Here is a 21,752-nt window from a genome sequence, read left to right on the forward strand (position 1 = left end):
TCCTATTCACAATTGCTTTAAAAAAAGTAAATAAAATAAATAGAAATAATTTTAACCAAGAATGTAAAAGATCTGTTTTTGGAAAATTATAAGATACTGAAGAAAGAATTTGAGGAAAATACTAATAAGTGAAAATATACTGCTCACATAAATTAGGGGTCATTTCAAAACGAGTATGAAGCGATAAAATAAGCATTTTTTATTATTAAACAAGAATATCAGAAAAACAAATGACAAATCAAAGAAAGTTGTTATGGAAATGAGATGCAAAACCAGCTTTTATTTCACTGCTGGAAATGCACTATACAAAAGGTTGAAAGTACTGGAGTATCTGCATGTTTCCTTGTCCCCTAGTTTTTGTGAGCAGAATATACAATGTTAAAAGAAAAAATTAATATCATTAAAATGTCTATCTTCTCTAAAGAAATCTCTGGATTCAGTACAATTTCTATCAGGATACCAAAAACATATTTCAATAAATTAGAATAAATGTTCCAGTAATTTATATTAGACCATAAAAGACACTGAATAGTCACAACAATCTTGAGAATAAAGAACAAAGTTGGGGGATAATAGTACTTGATATCAAACTATACTACAAGGCCATTGTAATGAAAAGAGCATAGTACTGGCATAAAACCATACTTGTAAACCAATGGAACAGAATAGAGAGCCCAAAAATAAGCCCAAACCTTTAAGGTCAATTAATATTTGACAAAAAAAGCAAGAACATACAATGGGGTAAAGATCTCATTATTCAATAAATGGTATTGAAAAAAATGGACAGATACATAAAAAAAATATAAAACTGGCCTACCTTCTTATACCAATCACAAAAGAATACATTCAAAATGGATTAAAGGACGTCACGGAAATGGCGCCGTAAGCAGCGCGTCCGACAGCTCTCCCCTAAATCACAACAAATTTATCAACTAGAAACAGAAAAATTTATCCTCGGAGCATTCCGGAGTTCCACACAAACTGATAGCGAAAGGACTGTTATCACTTGAATCTGAGAGACGAGGGTGTGGAGGAATCGACCACAGGGACGTTCTTTCAAACCGCAAGGAAGTCCGCCTGTGTGCTATCAATAAGACCACCCTCAGATGCCGATAAGAAAGAGGAAATCGAATATTATGGATACAAAAGAAAGAGAGGTAACACAAATAGATGTGGAAAAATCTATGGAGAAAAGACTTAACATATTGGAAGCCTTGGAGCTAAATGACAGAGAATTTAAAATAGAAATCTTAAAAATACTCAGAGATATACAAGAAAACACAGAAAGGCAATATAGGGAGATCAGAAAACAACTCAATGAACACAAAGAATATATTACCAAGGAAATTGAAACTATAAAAACAAATCAAACAGAAATGAAAAACTCAATTCACGAGCTGAAAAACGAGGTAACAAGCTTAGCTAACAGAACAGCCCAGATTGAAGATAGGATTAGTGAAATAGAAGACAAACACCTTGAGGCACAACAGAGAGAAGAAGAAAGAGACTCAAAAATAATAAAAAACGAGAAAGCCCTACAGGAATTGTCTGACTCCATCAGAAAGAATAACATAAGAATAATAAGTATATCAGAGGGAGAAGAGAAAGAAAATGGAATGGAGAATATACTCAAACAAATAATAGACGAGAACTTCCCAAGCCTGTGGAAGGAACTAAAGCCTCAAATTCAAGAAGCAAACAGAACACCGAGTTTTCTTAATCCCAACAAACCCACTCCAAGGCACATCATAATAAAGATGACACAAACCAATGACAAAGAAAAAATTCTCAAGGCAGCCAGGGAAAAGAAGAGTACAACATATAAAGGAAGGCCTATTAGATTATCATCAGATTTCTCAGCAGAAACTCTACAAGCTAGAAGAGAGTGGACCCCAATATTTAAAGCCCTAAAAGAGAGGAACTTTCAGCCAAGAATACTATATCCATCAAAGCTATCCTTCAAGTATGAAGGAGATATAAAAACATTCACAAATACAGAAAAGATGAGAGAATTTATCAACAGAAAGCCCCCACTCCAGGAAATACTAAGGGGGGTTTTCCAACCAGATTCAAAGAACAAAAGAAAACAACACCACAAGTAACAGCTCCACCAAGAACACAATAAAACCAAACTTAAACTGTGACAACAAAGGAAAAAAAGGGGGGAGAGGATGGAGATTAACAGTAGCAAAGGATGATGAAGTGCAGAAATACTTATAAGATAGGGTACTCCAATGAATATGGTAGGTACCCTTTTCATTACTTAATGGTAACCACCCTTAAAAAAACCACCACAAAAACACTTGACTTAAAAAAGGTAGCAACAGAGGAAAGAAGTATGGAACACAAACAAACAAAAACAAATGATAGAAAAACAAAAGAGAAGAATCAAACTAGATACAAAACTAACAGAAAGCAATTTATAAAATGGCAGTAGGGAACCCACAAGTGTCAATAATTACACTAAATGTAAATGGATTAAACTTACCAATAAAAAGACACAGAGTAGCAGAATGGATTAAAAAAGAAAATCCAACTATATGCTGCCTACAAGAAACACATCTAAGCAACAAGGATAAAAACAAATTCAAAGTGAAAGGCTGGAAAACAATACTCCAAGCAAACAACACCCAAAAAAAAGCAGGCGTAGCAATACTCATATCTAATAATGCTGACTACAAGACAGAAAAAGTACTCAGAGACAAAAATGGTCATTTCATAATGATTAAGGGGAAGTTGAATCAAGAAGACATAACAATCCTTAATATATATGCACCAAACCAAGGAGCACCAAAATATATAAGACAGCTACTTATTGACCTTAAAACAAAAACTAACAAAAATACAATCATACTTGGAGACCTCAATACACTGCTGACGGCTCTAGATCGGTCATCCAAACAGAGAATCAATAAAGACATAGTGGCCTTAAACGAAATACTAGAACACCTGGATATGATAGACATCTACAGGACACTTCATCCCAAAGCGACAGAGTATACATTTTTCTCTAGTGTACATGGAACATTCTCAAGAATTGACCATATGTTGGGCCACAAAGACAATATCAGCAAATTTAGAAAAAGTGAAATTGTACCAAGCATATTTTCTGATCATAAAGCCTTGAAACTAGAATTCAACTGCAAAAAAGAGGGGGAAAAACCCACAAAAATGTGGAAACTAAACAACATACTTCTAAAAAATGAATGGGTCAAAGAAGAAATAAACGCAGAAATCAAAAGATATATACAGACAAATGAAAATGAAAATACGACATAGCAGAATCTCTGGGATGCAGCAAAAGCAGTAATAAGAGGAAAGTTCATATCACTTCAGGCCTATATGAACAAACAAGAGAGAGCCGAAATAAACCACTTAACTTCACACCTTAAGGAACTAGAAAAAGAAGAACAAAGACAACCCAAAACCAGCCAAAGAAAGGAGATAATAAAAATCAGAGCAGAAATAAATGAAATAGAGAACAGAAAAACTATAGAAAAAATCAATAAAACAAGGAGCTGGTTCTTTGAAAAGATCAACAAAATTGACAAACCCTTGGCAAGACTCACCAAGGAAAAAAGACACAGGACTCAAATAAATAAAATCCAAAATGAAAGAGGAGAGATCACCACAGACATCATAGATATACAAAGAATTATTGTAGAATACTATGAAAAATTATATGCCACCAAATACAACAACCTAGAAGAAATGGATAAATTCCTAGAACAATACAACCTTCCTAGACTGAGTCATGAAGAAGCAGAAAGCCTAAACAGACCAATCAGCAGGGAGGAAATAGAAAAAACTATTAAAAATCTCCCCAAAAATAAAAGTCCAGGCCCAGACGGTTATACTAGTGAATTCTATCAAACATTCAAAGAAGACTTGGTTCCTATTCTACTCAAAGCCTTCCAAAAAATTGAAGAAGAAGCAATACTTCCAAACACATTTTATGAGGCCAACATAACCCTCATACCAAAACCTGGCAAGGATGGCACAAAGAAAGAAAACTACAGACCAATATCTCTAATGAATACAGATGCTAAAATACTAAACAAAATACTGGCAAACCGAATACAACAACATATTAAAAAAATAATACATCATGATCAAGTGGGATTCATCCAAGAATCTCAAGGATGGTTCAACATACGCAAAACGGTTAACGTAATACACCATATCAACAAAACAAAGAACAAAAACCACATGATCTTATCAATAGATGCAGAAAAGGCTTTTGATAAAATACAACACAATTTTATGTTTAAGACTCTCAACAAAATGGGTATAGAAGGAAAATATCTCCACATGATAAAGGCCATATATGATAAACCATCAGCCAACATCATATTAAACGGCATAAAACTGAGGACTTTCTACCTTAAATCAGGAACAAGACAGGGTTGTCCACTCTCTCCACTCTTATTCAACGTGGTGCTAGAAGTTCTGGCCAGAGCAATTAGACAAGACAAAGAAATAAAAGGCATCCATATCGGAAAAGAAGAAGTAAAGCTATCACTTTTTGCCGATGATATGATCCTATACATCGAAAACCCGAAGGACTCCACAAAAAGATTATTAGAAACAATAAACCAATACAGTAAGGTTGCAGGATACAAAATTAACATACAAAAGTCCATAGCCTTTCTATATGCCAACAATGAAATATTAGAAAACGAACTCAAAAAATAATCCCCTTCACGATTGCAACAAAAAAAATAAAATACCTAGGAATAAACATAACAAAGAACGTAAAGGACCTATATAATGAAAATTACAAAGCATTGTTAAGGGAAATCGAAAAAGATACAATGAGATGGAAAAATATTCCTTGTTCTTGGATAGGAAGAATAAATATAATCAAAATGGCCATATTACCCAAAGCAATATACAAATTTAATGCAATTCCCATCAAAATCCCTATGAGATTTTTTAAAGAAATGGAACAAAAAATCATCAGATTTATATGGAACTATAAAAAACCCCGAATAGCCAAAACAATCCTAAGGAAAAAGAATGAAGCTGGGGGCATTACAATACCTGACTTTAAACTATATTATAGGGCCACGATAATCAAAACAGCATGGTATTGGCAGAAAAATAGACACTCAGACCAATGGAACAGAATAGAAAGCCCAGAAATAAAACCACATATATATGGTCAAATAATCTTTGATAAAGGGGCCAACAACACACTATGGAGAAAAGAAAGCCTCTTCAACAAATGGTGTTGGGAAAACTGGAAAGCCACATGCAAAAGAATGAAACTCGACTACAGCCTGTCCCCGTGTACTAAAATTAATTCAAAATGGATCAAAGACCTAATTATAAGACCTGAAACAATAAAGTACATAGAAGAAGACATAGGTACTAAAATCATGGACCTGGGTTTTAAAGAACATTTTATGAACTTGACTCCAATGGCAAGAGAAGTGAAGGCAAAGATAAATGAATGGGACTACATCAGAATTAAAAGTTTTTGCTCAGCAAGAGAAACTGATATCAAAATAAACAGACAGCCAACTATATGGGAACTGATATTTTCAAACGACAGCTCAGATAAGGGCCTAATATCCAAAATTTACAAAGAACTCATAAAACTCAACAACAAACAAACAAACAATCCAATAAAAAAATGGGAAGAGGACATGAACAGACACTTCTCCCAGGAAGAGATACAAATGGCCAACAGATATATGAAAAGATGCTCAGCTTCATTAGTTATTAGAGAAATGCAAATCAAAACTACAATGAGATACCACCTCACTCCTGTTAGATTAGCTATTATCAACAAGACGGGTAATAGCAAATGTTGGAGAGGCTGTGGAGAAAAAGGAACCCTCATTCACTGTTGGTGGGACTGTAAAGTAGTACAACCATTATGGAGGAAAGTATGGTGGTTCCTCAAAAAACTGCAAATAGAACTACCTTATGACCCAGCAATCCCTCTACTGGGTATATACCCCAAAACCTCAGAAACATTGATACGTGAAGACACATGTAGCCCCATGTTCATTGCAGCACTGTTCACAGTGGCCAAGACATGGAAACAACCAAAAAGCCCTTCAATAGAAGACTGGATAAAGAAGATGTGGCACATATACACTATGGAATACTACTCAGCCATAAGAAATGATGACATCGGATCATTTACAGCAAAATGGTGGGATCTTGATAACATTATAAGGAGTGAAATAAGTAAATCAGAAAAAAACAAGAACTACATGATTCCATACATTGGTGGAACATAAAAATGAGACTAAGAGACATGGACAAGAGTGTGGTGGTTACCAAGGGTGGGGGGGGGGAGGGAGGACATGGGAGGGAGGGAGGGAGTGAGTTAGGGGGAGGGGGAGGGGCACAGAGAACTAGATAGAGGGTGACGGAGGACAATCTGACTTTGGGCGAGGGGTTTGCAAAATAATTTGATGACAAAATAACCTAGACATGTTTTCTTTGAATATATGTACCCTGATTTATTAATGTCATCCCATTACCATTAATAAAAATTTATTAAAAAAAAAAAAACAAAAGAAAAACAAAATGGATTAAAGACTTAAAAGTAAGACTTGATCACATAAAAATCCTAGAGAAAAACAGGCAGCAAAATGTCAGACATTTCTTTTTTTTTTTTTTTTTTTTCATTTTTCCGAAGCTGGAAACCGGGAGGCAGTCAGACAGACTCCCGCATTCGCCCAACCTGGATCCACCCGGCATGCCCACCAGGGGGCAATGCTCTGTCCCTCTGGGGCATCGCTCCGCTGCATTCAGAGCCATTCTAGCGCCTGAGGCAGAGGCAGAGGCCACATAGCCATCCCCAGCGGCCGGGCCATCCTTGCTCCAATGGAGGGGAAGAGAGAGACAGAGGAAATAGAGGGGGAGGGGTGGAGAAGCAGATGGGCGCCTCTCCTGTGTGCCCTGGCAGGGAATCGAACCCGGGACTCCTGAACACCAGGCCAACGCTCTACTGCTGAGCCAACCGGCCAGGGCTGTCAGACATTTCTTGTAGCAATATTTTTTTCTGATATGTTTTTCTTGGGTAAGAGAAATAAACTACAAATAAACTAATATACGACTATGGCTAATTAAAAAGATTTTGCACAGCAAAGAAACTTATCAATAAGATGAAAAGACAACCCACTAAATATTACCAGTGATACATCCGGTAAGCAATATCTAAAAGTTATTTTAAAATATATAACACTAAAAAAAATACAATTAAAATATGGCCAAAGGACCTGAATAGACACTTCTCCAAAGGGTACATATAGATGACCAACAGATATGGAAAGATACTCAACATCACTAATCATCAGAAGAACGTAAATTAAAACCACAGTGAACTATCAACTCACACCTGTCAGAATGGCTATCATCAATAAATCAACAAATTACAAGTGTTGGCGAGGACGTGGAGAAAAGGGAACCCTCATGCACTATTAATGGGAATGCAGATTGGTCCTTCCACTGTGGAAACAGTATGAGTTTTTTCAAAAAAATAAAAATGGAACTGCTTTATGACCCAGTGATTCTATTTTTGGGAATATATCTGAAGAAACCCAAAACAATGATTCAAAAGAATATATGCATCCCCGTGTTCATTGAAGTGTTATGTACAATAGGCAAGATTGAGAAGCAGCCAAAGTTTCCATCAGTGAATGAGTGATAAAATAACAGTGGTACATTTACACAATGAGTAGTCTCAGCCTTAAAAAGGAAGGAACTCTTACTTTTTGTGACAGCATGAATGGACCTGAAGAGTATTATGCTAAGTGAACTAAGCCCATCAGATAATAACAAATACCATATTATTTCACTTATATGCAAAATCAAACAAAATAGAAACAGACTCATTGATACAAAAAACAGATTGACAGCTGATAGTGGGGATGGAGCTTAGGGGGCTGAGTGTTGAAGGTGAAAGGAATAAGCAAGAACAAAACCTCATAGACAAAGAAAATAGTAAGGTGATGATCGGAGGGAAAAGGGAAGTGGGAGGAGGTACAGGAGAGTAATGGGGGAATAAACAGTGTTGGAAGGAGACGAGACTTGGGGTGGTGAACACCCCAATATTATAATATACAGGTGATGTCTAGAAATGTACACCTGAAAGCTATAATATTTAATTAACAAATTTCATCCCAATAAATTAAATTAAAAAAAAACAAAACAACTATGTCCAAATCTTTAATTGATCTTGAAATAATGTGTATGGAGCAGACTATAAGCAGATAAACCAAGAACAATATATACTGAATCAAGAATGATGCCTGACCAGGCACAATGGATAGAGCATCTAACTGGGACTCAGAGGACCCAGGTTCGAGACCCCGAGGTAGCCAACTTGATTGCAGGCTCATCCAGTTCGAGCAAGGCTCACCAGCTTGAGCCCAAGGTTGCCGGCTTGAGCAAAGGGTCACTCAATCTGCTATAGCCGCCCAGTCAAGGAGCATATGAGAAAGCAATCAAGGAACAACTAAGGAGCCGCAACAAAGAATCAATGCTTCTCATCTCTCTCCCTTCCTATCTGTATGTTCCTATCTGTCTTCAAGTCTCTCTTTCTGTCTTTGTCACACACACACAAAAAAAGAAAAAAAAGTGAGTGAGATGCACCCAATGTAGTTTTCAATTTGAGTCTGAGTTTTTTGCTAACATAAACCAAGAAACAAAAATCTTCTCAGAGCAATACAATGGAATCAAAATTTGTCCACGATATAAAATTTACAATATCCAGGATATTTTCCAAAACAACGTAATATATGATGAACCAGGAAATGTGTTCTCTTTTCAAGAGGAGAAAGAATGAAGACCAAGGTTAAAATAAGTAGACAGGATTAAAAATCAGCTATTTATAACTGTGTCTGTGTTAAGAGATGTAAAAATAATATTTGCTCTTTCTTTCTTTCTTCTGTTCTAAGTGAGAGGAGATTGAAAGACTCCCGCATGCACCCCAACCAGGATCCACCCGGCAACTGCCATCTGAGGCTGATGCTTTCCCTCTCTGTAGCCGTGCACACAGCTTAGCTAGTTTTAGCGCCTGAGATAGAGGCTCCACGGAGCCATCCTCAGTGCCCAGGGCGATATGCTCAAACCATACGAGCCATTTCTATGGGAGGGAAGGAGAGAGAGAGAGAGAGAGAGAGAGAGAGAGAGAGAGAGAGAGAGAGAGAGAGAGAAGAGGGAGTAGGAGAGCTAGATAAGCAGATGGTCACTTCTCTTGTGTGCCCTGACGGGATTGAACATGGGATATCCACATGTTAGGACAGAGCTCTACAACTAAGCCAACTAGCCAAAGCTATTATTCTCATTATTCTGAAAAGCTAAAAAAAGTTACAACCAATAAATACAAACTATAAAATAAGTGGAAAATCTAGGCCTAAAGATTATACTATCTGATTTTCTCAAAATATCATTGGATAGGTTTAGCAGCAGAATGAAGATGGCAGAGAAGTCAAGAAAGTGACCTTAAATACAGGCCAGTAGAAATTAGACAGCTGCAGGTAAGTAATTAAAATATATTAAAAGTATTTTAACAGAACCTGTACTTATGGAACAATATTTAAATGCCTAATATTCTTTTAACTGGAGTCTCAGAGGAAGATGAGTCAGGAATACAGGCATGAACATATTAAACAAATAATGACAGATAATTTCTTCAACTGATCAAAAACAAGTTCAGAGATTAAAAAAGTTTAGTAAGTAACCCCAAAATATAATTACAAAAAACAACAACTACACTTTGTCATGCCATTGTTAAGTTGGCAATACTGAAGATTCAAAGTCATTCTTAAAAATAGCTACAGAAAAATGACATATTACATACTGGAAAATACCATTTAAATTTTTATTGACTTTTCTTATCAGAAACACTGATGGCCAGTGTTTAATATAATGGGAAAAAATGATTAAAAATATTTTTTAGTACTTTAAGGCAGAAATGACTTTTGCAAATTTCTACAACGAGAAATCAGATTCTAGAATAGAATGAAGCCCCTTGGGGTATTAGCTCCTATGCTTGTATTGCCTGAGTGGTGGGAATTCATTCCTTATGAGAATGCAGCAGTTCAATTCTAGCTGATTATTATCCTATTGGAAATCAGGACCAGTGTTGTCATTTTTTTTTTAATTTTTTTTTTTTATGAGAGAAGAGAAACCAAAATTTCAAAGTACAATTTTCTAATCCACTCAAAAATTACTTTAAATAATCTGAGGCCAGACAAAATGTTTGTGTGTGAATGAAATCCAGTTGACTAATTTGTGATTTCTGCTAATGAATAGTTTACATGAAATGAAAAACAAAACTAAAAAAAAAACAAATTAAAACTCTAAGACTTTTAAATAGAACAGAGCAAGCTACTCTTTTTATAATTTACTCAACAGTGTAAGATTAATTGGAAATAAATTATGACTATGGTTATGAAAGCCAGAAGTGGCAGCATTTTTAGGTTAAATAAGTTTGCAGTGCAAACAATTTTTTAATAAAATAAAGAAGTTAGTGGGGGAATATTATATTGCTATTAATATATGCAGAATTACTAAGAATTGAACAGTGGCAGAATTTTAAAACCGTCAGGTATTTTTTCTGTCATAGATCTTATAAAAGAAAAAACTATAGGAATACTCTAAGTATGACTAAAAGATGGATTGTCTCTGTAAAAATTTGACTTGGTTAATGCTTTCCCATCCAATATAACCTAAGTTAAGTGCTGTCATGATGTCTTTATTTTGCCTCACTGAATTAGAACCATGTCCAGAGAATGACAGTTTTCTTTTTAATTTAAAAACTGTATGTGGCTGATTGGCTTATCCAATCTGTACACAGTAAAAGGTATATATTATATTTAATACCAAACTACAAATCCCTAAAAGGGAAAAAGGAATTACAGCACAGTTACTAAGAAATTTCAGCCCCACAAATTTTTAAAAAGATAGCTTCTAAGTATGGTAATACATTTTTGTCTCACACTATATCTAAACCTTGGATAGTTTTGTTTTTTGGGGGTTTTTTTTTTTCCTTTAATGCAGTGTAATAAATATTTTCCTAAAATATATGGTCTGGCCATTCTCTACTTGGCTGGGAGGTTTTATTTTTATAGCTTGAGGTGTGAAGGTTAAAGAATGACCTTCATAAAATGTAAGCTAGGAACATGGCACACACATATAATTAATTCTTTTAAAAGTCTAAATCGAAAAGAATGATTTAGAAATAGAATGTTCAGTCAGCTGTCGGTTTCTACTTTTAAGGGAAACCTGTTTCACTTGCCCTTTTCTCCTCTGCTATTTCTTCGATCTTTTCTACACTATTTCTTGTGTAACCCTTCATCCTAATTGGTTTCATTGCCTTTGCCTACAAACAAGTAAAGACATACTGTTTAAGGAAAAACAAAACACACTACCCCTGCCCAGTTTCTCCTAACCCTATTATGTCCATGGCTTCTTTTTCATTTTTGTTTTCCTTTAAAAAAATATTTAAATATAACTATAGAAAAGGTGGAGCACATACTATACTGAACTCAGACTTGACTCTAGCTTAGAAGTAGCTGTGTGATAAAAAGCACCACTTCACCTATGAGCCTGTTTTTTCTCCTGCACAATAGAAATACTACTAATAAACAATTGATTTGTGAGAATAATATAAGATAATTCACTCACAATTCACTTAATTTATGTAATAAAGTTTTGAAGTACACCTTATTATGACTTCTTAGTCTCTGCAAGCATAATAGTTTGTGTTTGTTTATGTAGAGCTTATGTAAGAAATATATAATTTAAATATAAAGATCTATTTTTTGAGCACTTTTATGTCCCTAATATTCACAAAAAGAAAATTATTAATTTAGAAAAGTCACTTAAGAAATAACTTTATTTTATTTTATTATTTATTTTATTTATTTTTCTGAAGTGAGAAGCAGAAAGAATCCCACATGTGCTGGACCGTGAACCACCCAGCATGTCCACAGGGGGGCTATGTTCTGCCCGTCTGGGACATGCTCTATTGCTATATGAGCCATTCTAGCACCTGACGTGGAGACCATGGAACCATCTTCAGCACCCAGACCAACTTTACTCCAATGCAGCTTTGGCTGTGGGAGGGGAAGAGAGAGATAGAGAGAGAGACAGAGAGAAAGAAGAGAGAGAAGGGTGGAGAAGCAGATGGGCACTTCTCCCCTGTTCCCTGGCCAAGAATCAAATGTAGGACTTCCACAAGCCAGGTCAACACCCTACCACTGAGCCAACTGGCCAAGGCCTAAGGAATAACTTTAAACTATACTTTGGGTAGCCCATGATGTTCCGAGAAGCTGTCTTATGAAAAGAGAAAGAAGAGATGGCAGACAGGACTTTCAGCTTTAGCTTCAACAAAACAATTCTGATTTTATCTGTGTTAAATATAATAAATCCCTGGAAGAAATAATTTAACAGCCTAAAAAACAATCTATAGCTAGAGGTTTTGTCCTCTTCTCTTAGGTTTCAGTGGTGAATTAATGGATAGTGGTAGTATTAATTTGTAAGTTCCATATAGCATATGAATCACTTTAGTTATATCATGGCCAATGTTTTCTTTAGAATGTTTAGGAGTCCACAAAGATAATGGTAATTTAGTATAAACAACATATTAGAGCTAAAATACATTTTAAACTCTTACCTACAAATACCACCAAAAAGTGGATTTTCAAGTATAGTACATTTTTTAAAGAAAACAATTTTGAGATAATATTCAATGATACTATTATTACTATTGTGGTTTCAGGAGCTGAGTAATAGAATAATAGAATAAGTAGCAGTTGAAGTAAACATTAATTCTATTCCTCACAGTGAAGTCATATTGCAAGTAAGTATTTACATACCGGATCATCTGGATTATATTGAATAACATATTCTATCTGTCCATTTGGGCCATCATCTATGTCTGTAGCTCCGTTGTCTCCTGAAAATCCTGTGAATATTGTGGTGCCAACTGGGGTGAGCTGAAAGGAAAAGAAAAACTGTCAATTCTCACTTCATCAGCAGTACACGACAATTGTTCCAGAACAAAACCCAGCCCTTCATTACACAAAGGGAGAGAGGACGCAGCAGCCCACAACTAAAGACCTAAAGTGATTGAAAAGAACACTTGCACACCTTACATAAGAACTCTTATAAAGTCTGCAATTTCCAAAAACATTGTCCTTGCTTTGGTTCGAAAAATAGAAGGCCCAGATTCAGTCTGAAGCACATTGGGGCCAATCTATGACCATTAGCATCTTAGCCTCTATGGAGAAAATACATCTATTGCTCCTCCTTAAAAAAAAAAATCTTGATGCATTAAGTAATCTATAAGCCTACAAGCTAGATTTAAATTATATGTGGAAGTAAGTTACTTTATTTTAAAATCAAAAACAATTTCAGAGAGATCAGTGAAATCCAGGTTGGTAATTACACACAAGTGGGCAAGTTCTAGGAAAAGAGTCGAAGAAAATAGATGCCCCATTTAACAGAGGAGAAAGAAAGCTGAGTGTTTCTTCAGTGATCACCCTATTGGTTGAATAGAAAGCCATTATGTGACAGGAATTGGCGAGATGGTCTTATATTTTCATTTGGATTAAAACAACAACAACAAAACTCAATGGACCACCTAAAATCAGGATTTGGTATTTGGCTTTAGTTCTTATAGATTTCCATCTCAGAATCGCTGTTATTTTGTCTTTCTTGTAGGTCTTTGCACAACATGTTCCTACAACCAGAGTCTGAAGCAGCTGGAATCTTACTCATAATAGTTACACTGCAGCGTACTAATGTATCATTTTTCTCCTAGACCATCTCTGACACAGCATTTCTCTATGCTTTGTTGCCATGTCCAATACTGTGCTCTTTTTGGTTTTTTATACTTCGCATATTTAATCATTGCATTGTTTAAATGAAACAATGAAATTTGTCAATAAATATAAGCTCCCTGCCTCCACAGAGCAGAGATTTTTAAATACTGTTCTGAGATACCTTTTGTTAGTTTTTAAATGGGATTCCTTCATGGAGAAATAGTTTCAGAGAAATAAAAGGAGTTGTTCCATTTACTTCTATTATTAGCAGCTATAAACTCAAAATCTACAGCGATCCATCAGGCAATGTAAGGAAGAGACACAAGCCTGATGGTAATGGTACCAATTGGAGAACATGTACCCTTTTTGAGGTAGTAGTTGCAACTCTGCCCAAGCAATTTCTTGGCATATTGGAATAAGGAACCCATGTTACCATGTCTTCTAATAGTCTAATTTTATAGAAAAAAAACCCCTCTTTTTAAGGTTGGTAATACATTTTAGAGAATTAAATCATAAATTTAAGGTGACAAAATACATCTACGTACACAGTGACTCCTGCAATTTGTAGACTCTGATTTAGAAAAATAAATTACAATTATGATTAAAGAACTATAACGAAAGTACAAAGTACAACAGTGATAGATTTCATCATCCTATTTCATTCAGTGGGTATTTATCAAGTCAGTCCTCTTCAAGCAGCCTTAAAAGGTAAGCTTTGACTTTCTGCAGGTCAAAGAGAACTGAGAATGAAGTGAGAAAGGGACAGCTTAAATAGTACAGATAGCACTGAGAAACCACTGGGGGTTGTGTTTAGTGAAAATGTTAGTTAACTAAAAGGCTTCCAAGCCAACATCTATGTATTTTTAATGTAACCACTGTCCCAAAAGACATCATTTTTTTTCCTTTTTTCTTTTTCTTCTTTTCCAAGTGAGGAAGGGAGATAGACAGACTTCTACATGCACTTAGACCAAGATCCACCTGGCCACCCTTGTTTGGGACCCATCCTCTGCCCATCTGGGGCTCATGCTCTTGACAGAGCTATTTATAGTGCCTGAGGCATGAGGCTTTGTGGAGCCATCCTCAGTGCCTGGGTAATGCACTTGAATCAATTGAGCTATGGCTGTGGGAGAGAGAGAGAGAGAGAGAGAGAGAGAGAGAGAGAGAGAGAGAGAGAGGAGATGGGGGTGAGGGGTGGAGAAGCAGATAGTCACTTCTCCTCTGTGCCCTGTTTGGGAATCAAACCCAAGACATCCACACATTGAACGGACACTCTACTGCTGAGCCAACCAGTCAGGGCCAACATCATTTTCTCTCATAAAAATTCTATCATTCTTATATAGCTATGATTTAATTTTTAAATGATATAATTTAAATACTAAATGACAACAGTTTATTTCCAGGTATCTAGTAATTGAAACTTAAAATCATTTCATCAAAGATCTTTGTTGCCAAAGAAAATAACTATGTCATAGGTTGAATTAAAAAATCAGAACTAAAAATGAAACAGGAATTAGGCTGTATATATTATATACATGATTTACAGTTCAGATAGCAGAAATGTTCAGATATGAGAACAGTTTATAGTACTTGAACCTAATAGAAATAGTTGAGGAAAAAAGAAAAGGCGCTTTGTGTTAATATGGAAAGTCTATCAAGGCAAAAGGGGCTCCCATGAAATAACCTTTATAGATGCACAAAAGCAAAATAGAGCTGGAATACACAGAAGAGTTTTAAAAAATAGATTTCAGGACCCTATTTCATTAAATTTCTTTATGCACAACCAACAGAAACAGGTGCATATCTTTGTGCACACACGTATTACATAAATATACACCTGTTCTCATTGCAGGAGACATGGCACACTAGTGCTTTGTGAATTGTTAAGTATTATGTGGAGGTGGAAATCTTCACATGCCAGGCAGGTAGTTGACTATAACGTATTGCTCTGCACCTTATTCACAGTTTTCAGGGCACATCCACCATGCAGATGGTCATGGTCTGTGTCCTTTAACATTTCAACAAGTCTCAGAAATATAAACTTGGTTTTCTGAAGGGCATTTATGCATGGGACGATGATTAGCCTGGGCAGCTGCCTGAGGGCATCTCTTACTTAGCTCATATATTTTTTTTACAAATGATTTTATATAGCTACTGGGAAATACAGGAAATGCATAGATAAATGCAAATGTAAAAGTTAAAGAAAATCAATGCAAGAAAATTTAATATTTCAGAAAGATACATGAGAGAAATTAGAATATGAATATAAAAGGTGAGAAGTTCTCAGTTAACTCTTCAGATATCTTATGGTGCATAGCTACTTAAGTCAAGCTAAATATTAGGAACAAAAAGTAAACATTTGTCCTTACTAATTTTTTTTTTTTTTTAGAGAGAGAGAGAGAGAGAGAAAGAGAGGCAGGGAGATACAGAGAAATAGGAACATTGAACTGTTCCTGTATGTGCCGTAACCCAGAATCAAACCAACCTCTGCACTTTAGGAGGATGCTCCAATAAATTGAGCTATCTGGCCAGGGCTATCATTAATCTCATATGGCAAAATTTCCCCAAAGAAGCATTGTAGTCACAGTTTCATATAAATACTGTTGATTTTCATTATCCATGGTAGATATGGTCTATAGAGCTACAACACACACAGAATTAAGAAATACTAAATCATCAGTCTTAGGGAGAGTACAGGGATTTTACATTGCTATTGGAATACAGCGTTAGGTTCTTGCAAGCTTCTGGTTACAATATTTTTATCAACTGATCAATACATAACCTTATTGTATGTGTGTTTTAGTTTAAAAACACCTTATTTAATATGCTTGGTTTGTTCTATCATAGATGTTTTCTACTTTTTTTTTTTTAATTTTGGATTCAGTTATTAAGCTCTAGAATTTCTGTTTGTTTTATTTTGATGATTTCTATATGTTAAATTTTTCATTTTGTTTATCTGTTGTGTTCCTGATTTTATTGAATTGTCTTTCTGTTTTTCTGTTGCTCATTCAGGTCCTTTGAGACAAGTATTCTGAATTCTTTTTCAGATAAATCACCAATTTCTGTGTTTTTGAGTTCGATTACTGTAGGTTGTTATCTTTTTGTCATGACATGTTTCTTTGATTCTTCATGTTCCTGGAGTTTTGTGTTATTGTTTTTGCATTTTGAAGTATCAGACATTTCATTTTTTTCCCTAATTGTCCCTGTTTTGGAGATATTTTTTGTTGGTCCTGTTTACATCAGGGATTTTCTGCAACCTCATTAAATATACCTCCTTCAGACTTTTTGCTACCTCTGTGGCTGAATTCTTCAGCTTGTCTCTTCTCTGGTTGTTATAACTCACAATGCTGGCTACTGTTTCCCAAACAGGGGCGCTACAGGCAAGTTTGCGGTTTCACACTTGTTCACAGTCCTTGGCTGATGTTTTGAGCATATCTGCTGTTTACCAGAGCTCTCTCTCACCACTGCACTGGAGAGTGCACACAAGGAGTTGGCCACAGAGTGGGGAGTGGTGTGGGTTTAGCACCTGTAGGGTTAGGGGTACCCACAGGTAAGGTGGGGGGATCTTTGCATAAAGTTCTCCAAGTGGCCTGTAGGCAGGCTGGCTGCCTGCTGGAGTACTGAACAGAGGCAGCAAGATCCTCATACATTTTATACATTTTTTTTTTTTTTGTATTTTTCTGAAGTTGGAAATGGGGAGACAGTCAGACAGACTCCCGCATGCGTCCAACCGGGATCCACCCGGCACGCCCACCAGGGGGCAGTGCTCTGCTCATCTGGGGTGGCGCTCTGTTGCAACCAGAGCCATTCTAGTGCCTGAGGCAGAGGCCATGGAGCCATCCTCAGCACCCGGGCCAACTTTGCTCCAATGGAGCCTTGGCTGCAGGAGAGGAAGAGAGAGACAGAGAGAAAGGAGAGGTGGAAAGATGAAGAAGCAGATGGGTGCTTCTCCCATGTGCGCTGGCCAGGAACGAACCCAGGACTCCTGCACGCCAGGCCAACACTCCACGACTGAGCCAACCGGCCAGGGCCAAGATGCTCATACATTTTATGCCCTGTGATATTTTGATCTATCTTTTTCCCAATCTCCTCCCTCCCCTGAGTCATGGATGTGGAGATCCTGCCTCAATGTTCTAGGCCAGGGGTTCCCAAACTTTTTACACAGGGGGCCAGTTCACTGTCCCTCAGACCATTGGAGGGCCAGACTATAAAAAAAACTATGAACAAATCCCTATGTACATTGCACATATCTTATTTTAAAGTAAGAAAACAAAAAGGGAAAAAATACAATATTTAAAATAAACAACATGTAAATTTAAATCAACAAACTGGCCAGTATTTCAATGGGAACTATGCTCCTCTCACTGACCACCAATGAAAGAGGTACCCCTTCTGGAAGTGTGGCGGGGGCCAGATAAATGGCCTCAGGGGGCTGCATGCAGCCCGCCTGCCTCATTTGGGGACCCCTGTTCTAGGCATTGATGGGGATAAACAAATTTCTCTTCATCAGCATCTGATACACTGAGGTAGCTAGGCAGTTGCTGTTTTCTCTCTTTCCCCTGCCTGAGAGGTCCCACTGGCTAGTTAAGCTAGTACAGCCTGGGAGGGAGGGCTGACATGGAGAGTTTGACCCTCTTTAATGCATCTAAACTGCAGATTTGTATTATTTTTGTTGTTGTTACAAATGGAATGCTATAATCTCTTCTCAGGCAAGCTGGACTTTAACAAAGTGTTCCTTATCTATAGTTATCTGCCCAAGCCAGCATTACCCTGGTTTGACCAGATCATTGCCAAGAGGGGATGGTAACAGTTTACTGGCTTCTGTTGGTTCCATAGCCCCAATAGAGGTTGGCCTAATTACCCAACTCACAAGTGGGTGAGACTGCTTCCAAGTTCCTTGGTGGATGCTGGATCCCATAATTATCACAGAAATACTTTGTTCTTAGATGGATGCAGATTTTTATTTGTTAAAAGGGATGAATTATAGGAGGGATGCTTTATACCACTATGATGTTAATGCCACTATAGACTGACTTTATAATCAGCAAATAAATGATATGTTGTTCACTTTGAAGAAAATATTGAGAAGGATGTATGTTGGAAAGCACTCCACAAATTATAATATTGTATTAAAAGTGTGTTTTTAGTGATCGGATGCTACTGGTATCAGTGTCCTTATATTAATAGGTAACAATAATCTTCTAACATTATATCTGTTGAATATCTCCTGGAGTCTCATCTTTATTATATGTGGCTTAAGTGTCTGTTTGCCGCTGATAGCTTATTGGTTGCTTGCGTAACTGTACTAGCCAATGGGGTGAAGTTGCCACGGCTGAACGCAAATTGAGTGGGTCAGGGGGAAGGTGAACATTAGTTTGCATTGGCAATCATGTGTTTTACATAAAAACTACGTCTTAACGTAATTACTTTTAAGAATGCCTCCTAGAAAATACAGCACTGAAGAGGAGAGAAAAAGAGCTGAAGCTGCACAAAAATGGCTTTCTCAACAAAAAGAAACCACTGAACAGAGAAAGACAAGGCTTGCTTTGGTCACAGAGCAAATGCATCTTTCTTGGCAAAATGAGACTGATGAGCATAGGGAACCAAGGCTTGCCTCAGATGGAAGACAAAAAAGCCTGTCTCGACAAAATGAGTCCCTTGAACAAAGGCAGGAGAGAAATGCAAAAAAATGACAGAGTAATGCTGACCGAAACGCAAAAAGGATTACAACAGTTTCAAACGGAGAAACTTTAATTTTTGAGCATTCCTCTAATTGAAAAATAATGTCATAATAGCTAAGTCTTTGACTGGCCCCTCTAAAGGTGAAATACATGTCATTCCAAGAATTGATTTGGCTCCATCTCAAACAAGGTTGCCGTTTCAACTGAGACGTAGACAATTTCCTGTAAAACTTGCCTTTGCTATGACCATCAATAAGTCTCAGGGCCAAACGCTTAAGCATGTTGGCATTTTTTTACCTGAGCCTGCATTTGGACGGTCAACTTAATGTTCCCTGTTCAAGAGTTCGTGAAAGATCGGACGTAAAATTAAAAATAATTGATGGTCCTCTGCAAGGCAAGCTTAAAAATGATGGAAAGATCTACACAAGAAATGTTGTGTACAAAGAGATCTTTGACATATGAATTAACATTTTATTATTTAAATCACCTTTATTTATTGAGCTAGCGGTGGCTCTTAAGAAATGTACCGCCAGTGGTTTCCTTCATTGCACTCTACTTTAAGCAATTAAGCAAGTAGAAGGGGGAAACCCCGTGGGGCAGTAAGCAAAGGGGCATGCATCTTCACCGCCTGCCCTGGGTAATTCAGTTTTAATTAGCAGACACCTTTGCAGAAATCATTTTAATTACAATTTATAATATCTAGAACAGCGGTCATTTCGTATGACCACCGGGCTTTCTAATGTAATATATTTACATGAAAACATTTTGGTAGAAATAAATTGGTAAACTATATAATTTCTAAATATCTAAAGTTGTCTTTTACGTATATTTGCAACCAATACCTTCCCATAGATTTAAACAGTTTAATGATTAAAGAGAAACTGTACAAGAGTCCAGAATAAAAAAATATATTTTTATAGTAAGTACATCTAATATAAAATGCAAAAGAATAATGTTATCTTTTGAAAATGTTCCCAAGAGAAAGCTACCCTTAAGGAATGATTTTAAAAGCAATTGATGAGATTCTACTTTCCTACACAATTCATTAGAATCCAAAGGTATTGTTTTCTCTTCCTCTATAAACAAAGAAAAAACATATGAAGGATCATGGATATTACATAAACTGATCTAGCATTCACAACATCATAATTTTCACACAATAATAATGCAATGACAATGTTAGCAATGGCAGCAGTGCTCTATTTCCACTAATACACATTATTAAAGAAGAACCATTATATTTAGTGGAAAAGATGAAATCTCAGTCAATATTAGATTAGTACATGTTTATTTTTCAATCATCAACCTGACCAGGTGGTGGCGCAGTGGATAGAGCATCGGACTGGGATGCGGAAGACCCAGGTTCAAGACTCCGAGGTCGCCAGCTTGAGCGCGGGCTCATCTGTCTTGAGCAAAAAAGCTCACCAGCTTGGACCCAAGGTCGCTGGCTCAAGCAAGGGGTTACTCGGTCTGCTGTAGACCCACAGTCAAGGCACATATGAGAAAGCAATCAATGAACAACTAAAGTGTCGCAATGAAAAATTGATGATTGATGTTTCTCATCTCTCTCCGTTCCTACCTGTCTGTCCCTATCTATCCCTCTCTCTGACTCTCTCTCTGTCCCTGCAAATGAATGAATGAATGAATGAATGAATGAATGAATGAATGAATGAATAAATAAATAAATAAATAAATAAAATAAGATAAAATAAAATAAAAAGAATTAAAAAAAGATAGTGGCTGAATAGCCAATTATCTATCACTTACTTTTCAATCATCAATTTCTTTATCTGATTTACTGTATACTAGAAATACATTTCATACCAATTAGTCTCTTAAAAATAAAACACCCAACAGAAGACATCATTCTGTATAATTATCACTGCTAGTGAAACTTGTATCACTTTCCCAATTTTAATGAACAATGAGACCTCAATTTTATGATCTTCTTTCACATTTGTGTAGCATAAGTATATATTTATTGTGACTGACAATCTTGAGTATCCCCTGACTGTTGCCCAGATATCTGACTAAACATTGTTCTGGACCTGTCTGAGAGGGTATTTCTAGATGAGATTAACATTTGAATCAAGAGATTGAGTAAATCAGATTGCCCTCTCAAATATGGGTGGACCCTATCTAATCTGTTGAATGCTTGAGAGGAACAAAAAGGCTGAGTAAAGATAAATTCACTCTTTCTGCCTGATTGTTTTTGAGCTGGGACAGCTGTCTTTTCTTGTCTTCAGACTTGGATTTAGGTTGGAATTTACATAATCTA

General features: G+C 36.4%; 1 protein-coding gene across 1 annotated transcript in view; it reads right to left on the reverse strand.

Moving 5' to 3' along the window:
* PCDH15 (protocadherin related 15) overlaps positions 1–21,752 on the reverse strand; it is a 1,080,236-nt gene that overhangs the window by 586,739 nt on the left and 471,745 nt on the right. Inside the window, exon 6 of the mRNA XM_066242956.1 lies at positions 12,849–12,968. Coding sequence (XP_066099053.1) covers positions 12,849–12,968 — 120 coding nt within the window. The remainder of the gene's footprint in view (positions 1–12,848; positions 12,969–21,752) is intronic.

This window comes from Saccopteryx bilineata, chromosome 9, assembly GCF_036850765.1.
Source record: "Saccopteryx bilineata isolate mSacBil1 chromosome 9, mSacBil1_pri_phased_curated, whole genome shotgun sequence".
Classification (NCBI taxonomy): Eukaryota; Metazoa; Chordata; class Mammalia; order Chiroptera; family Emballonuridae; genus Saccopteryx; species Saccopteryx bilineata.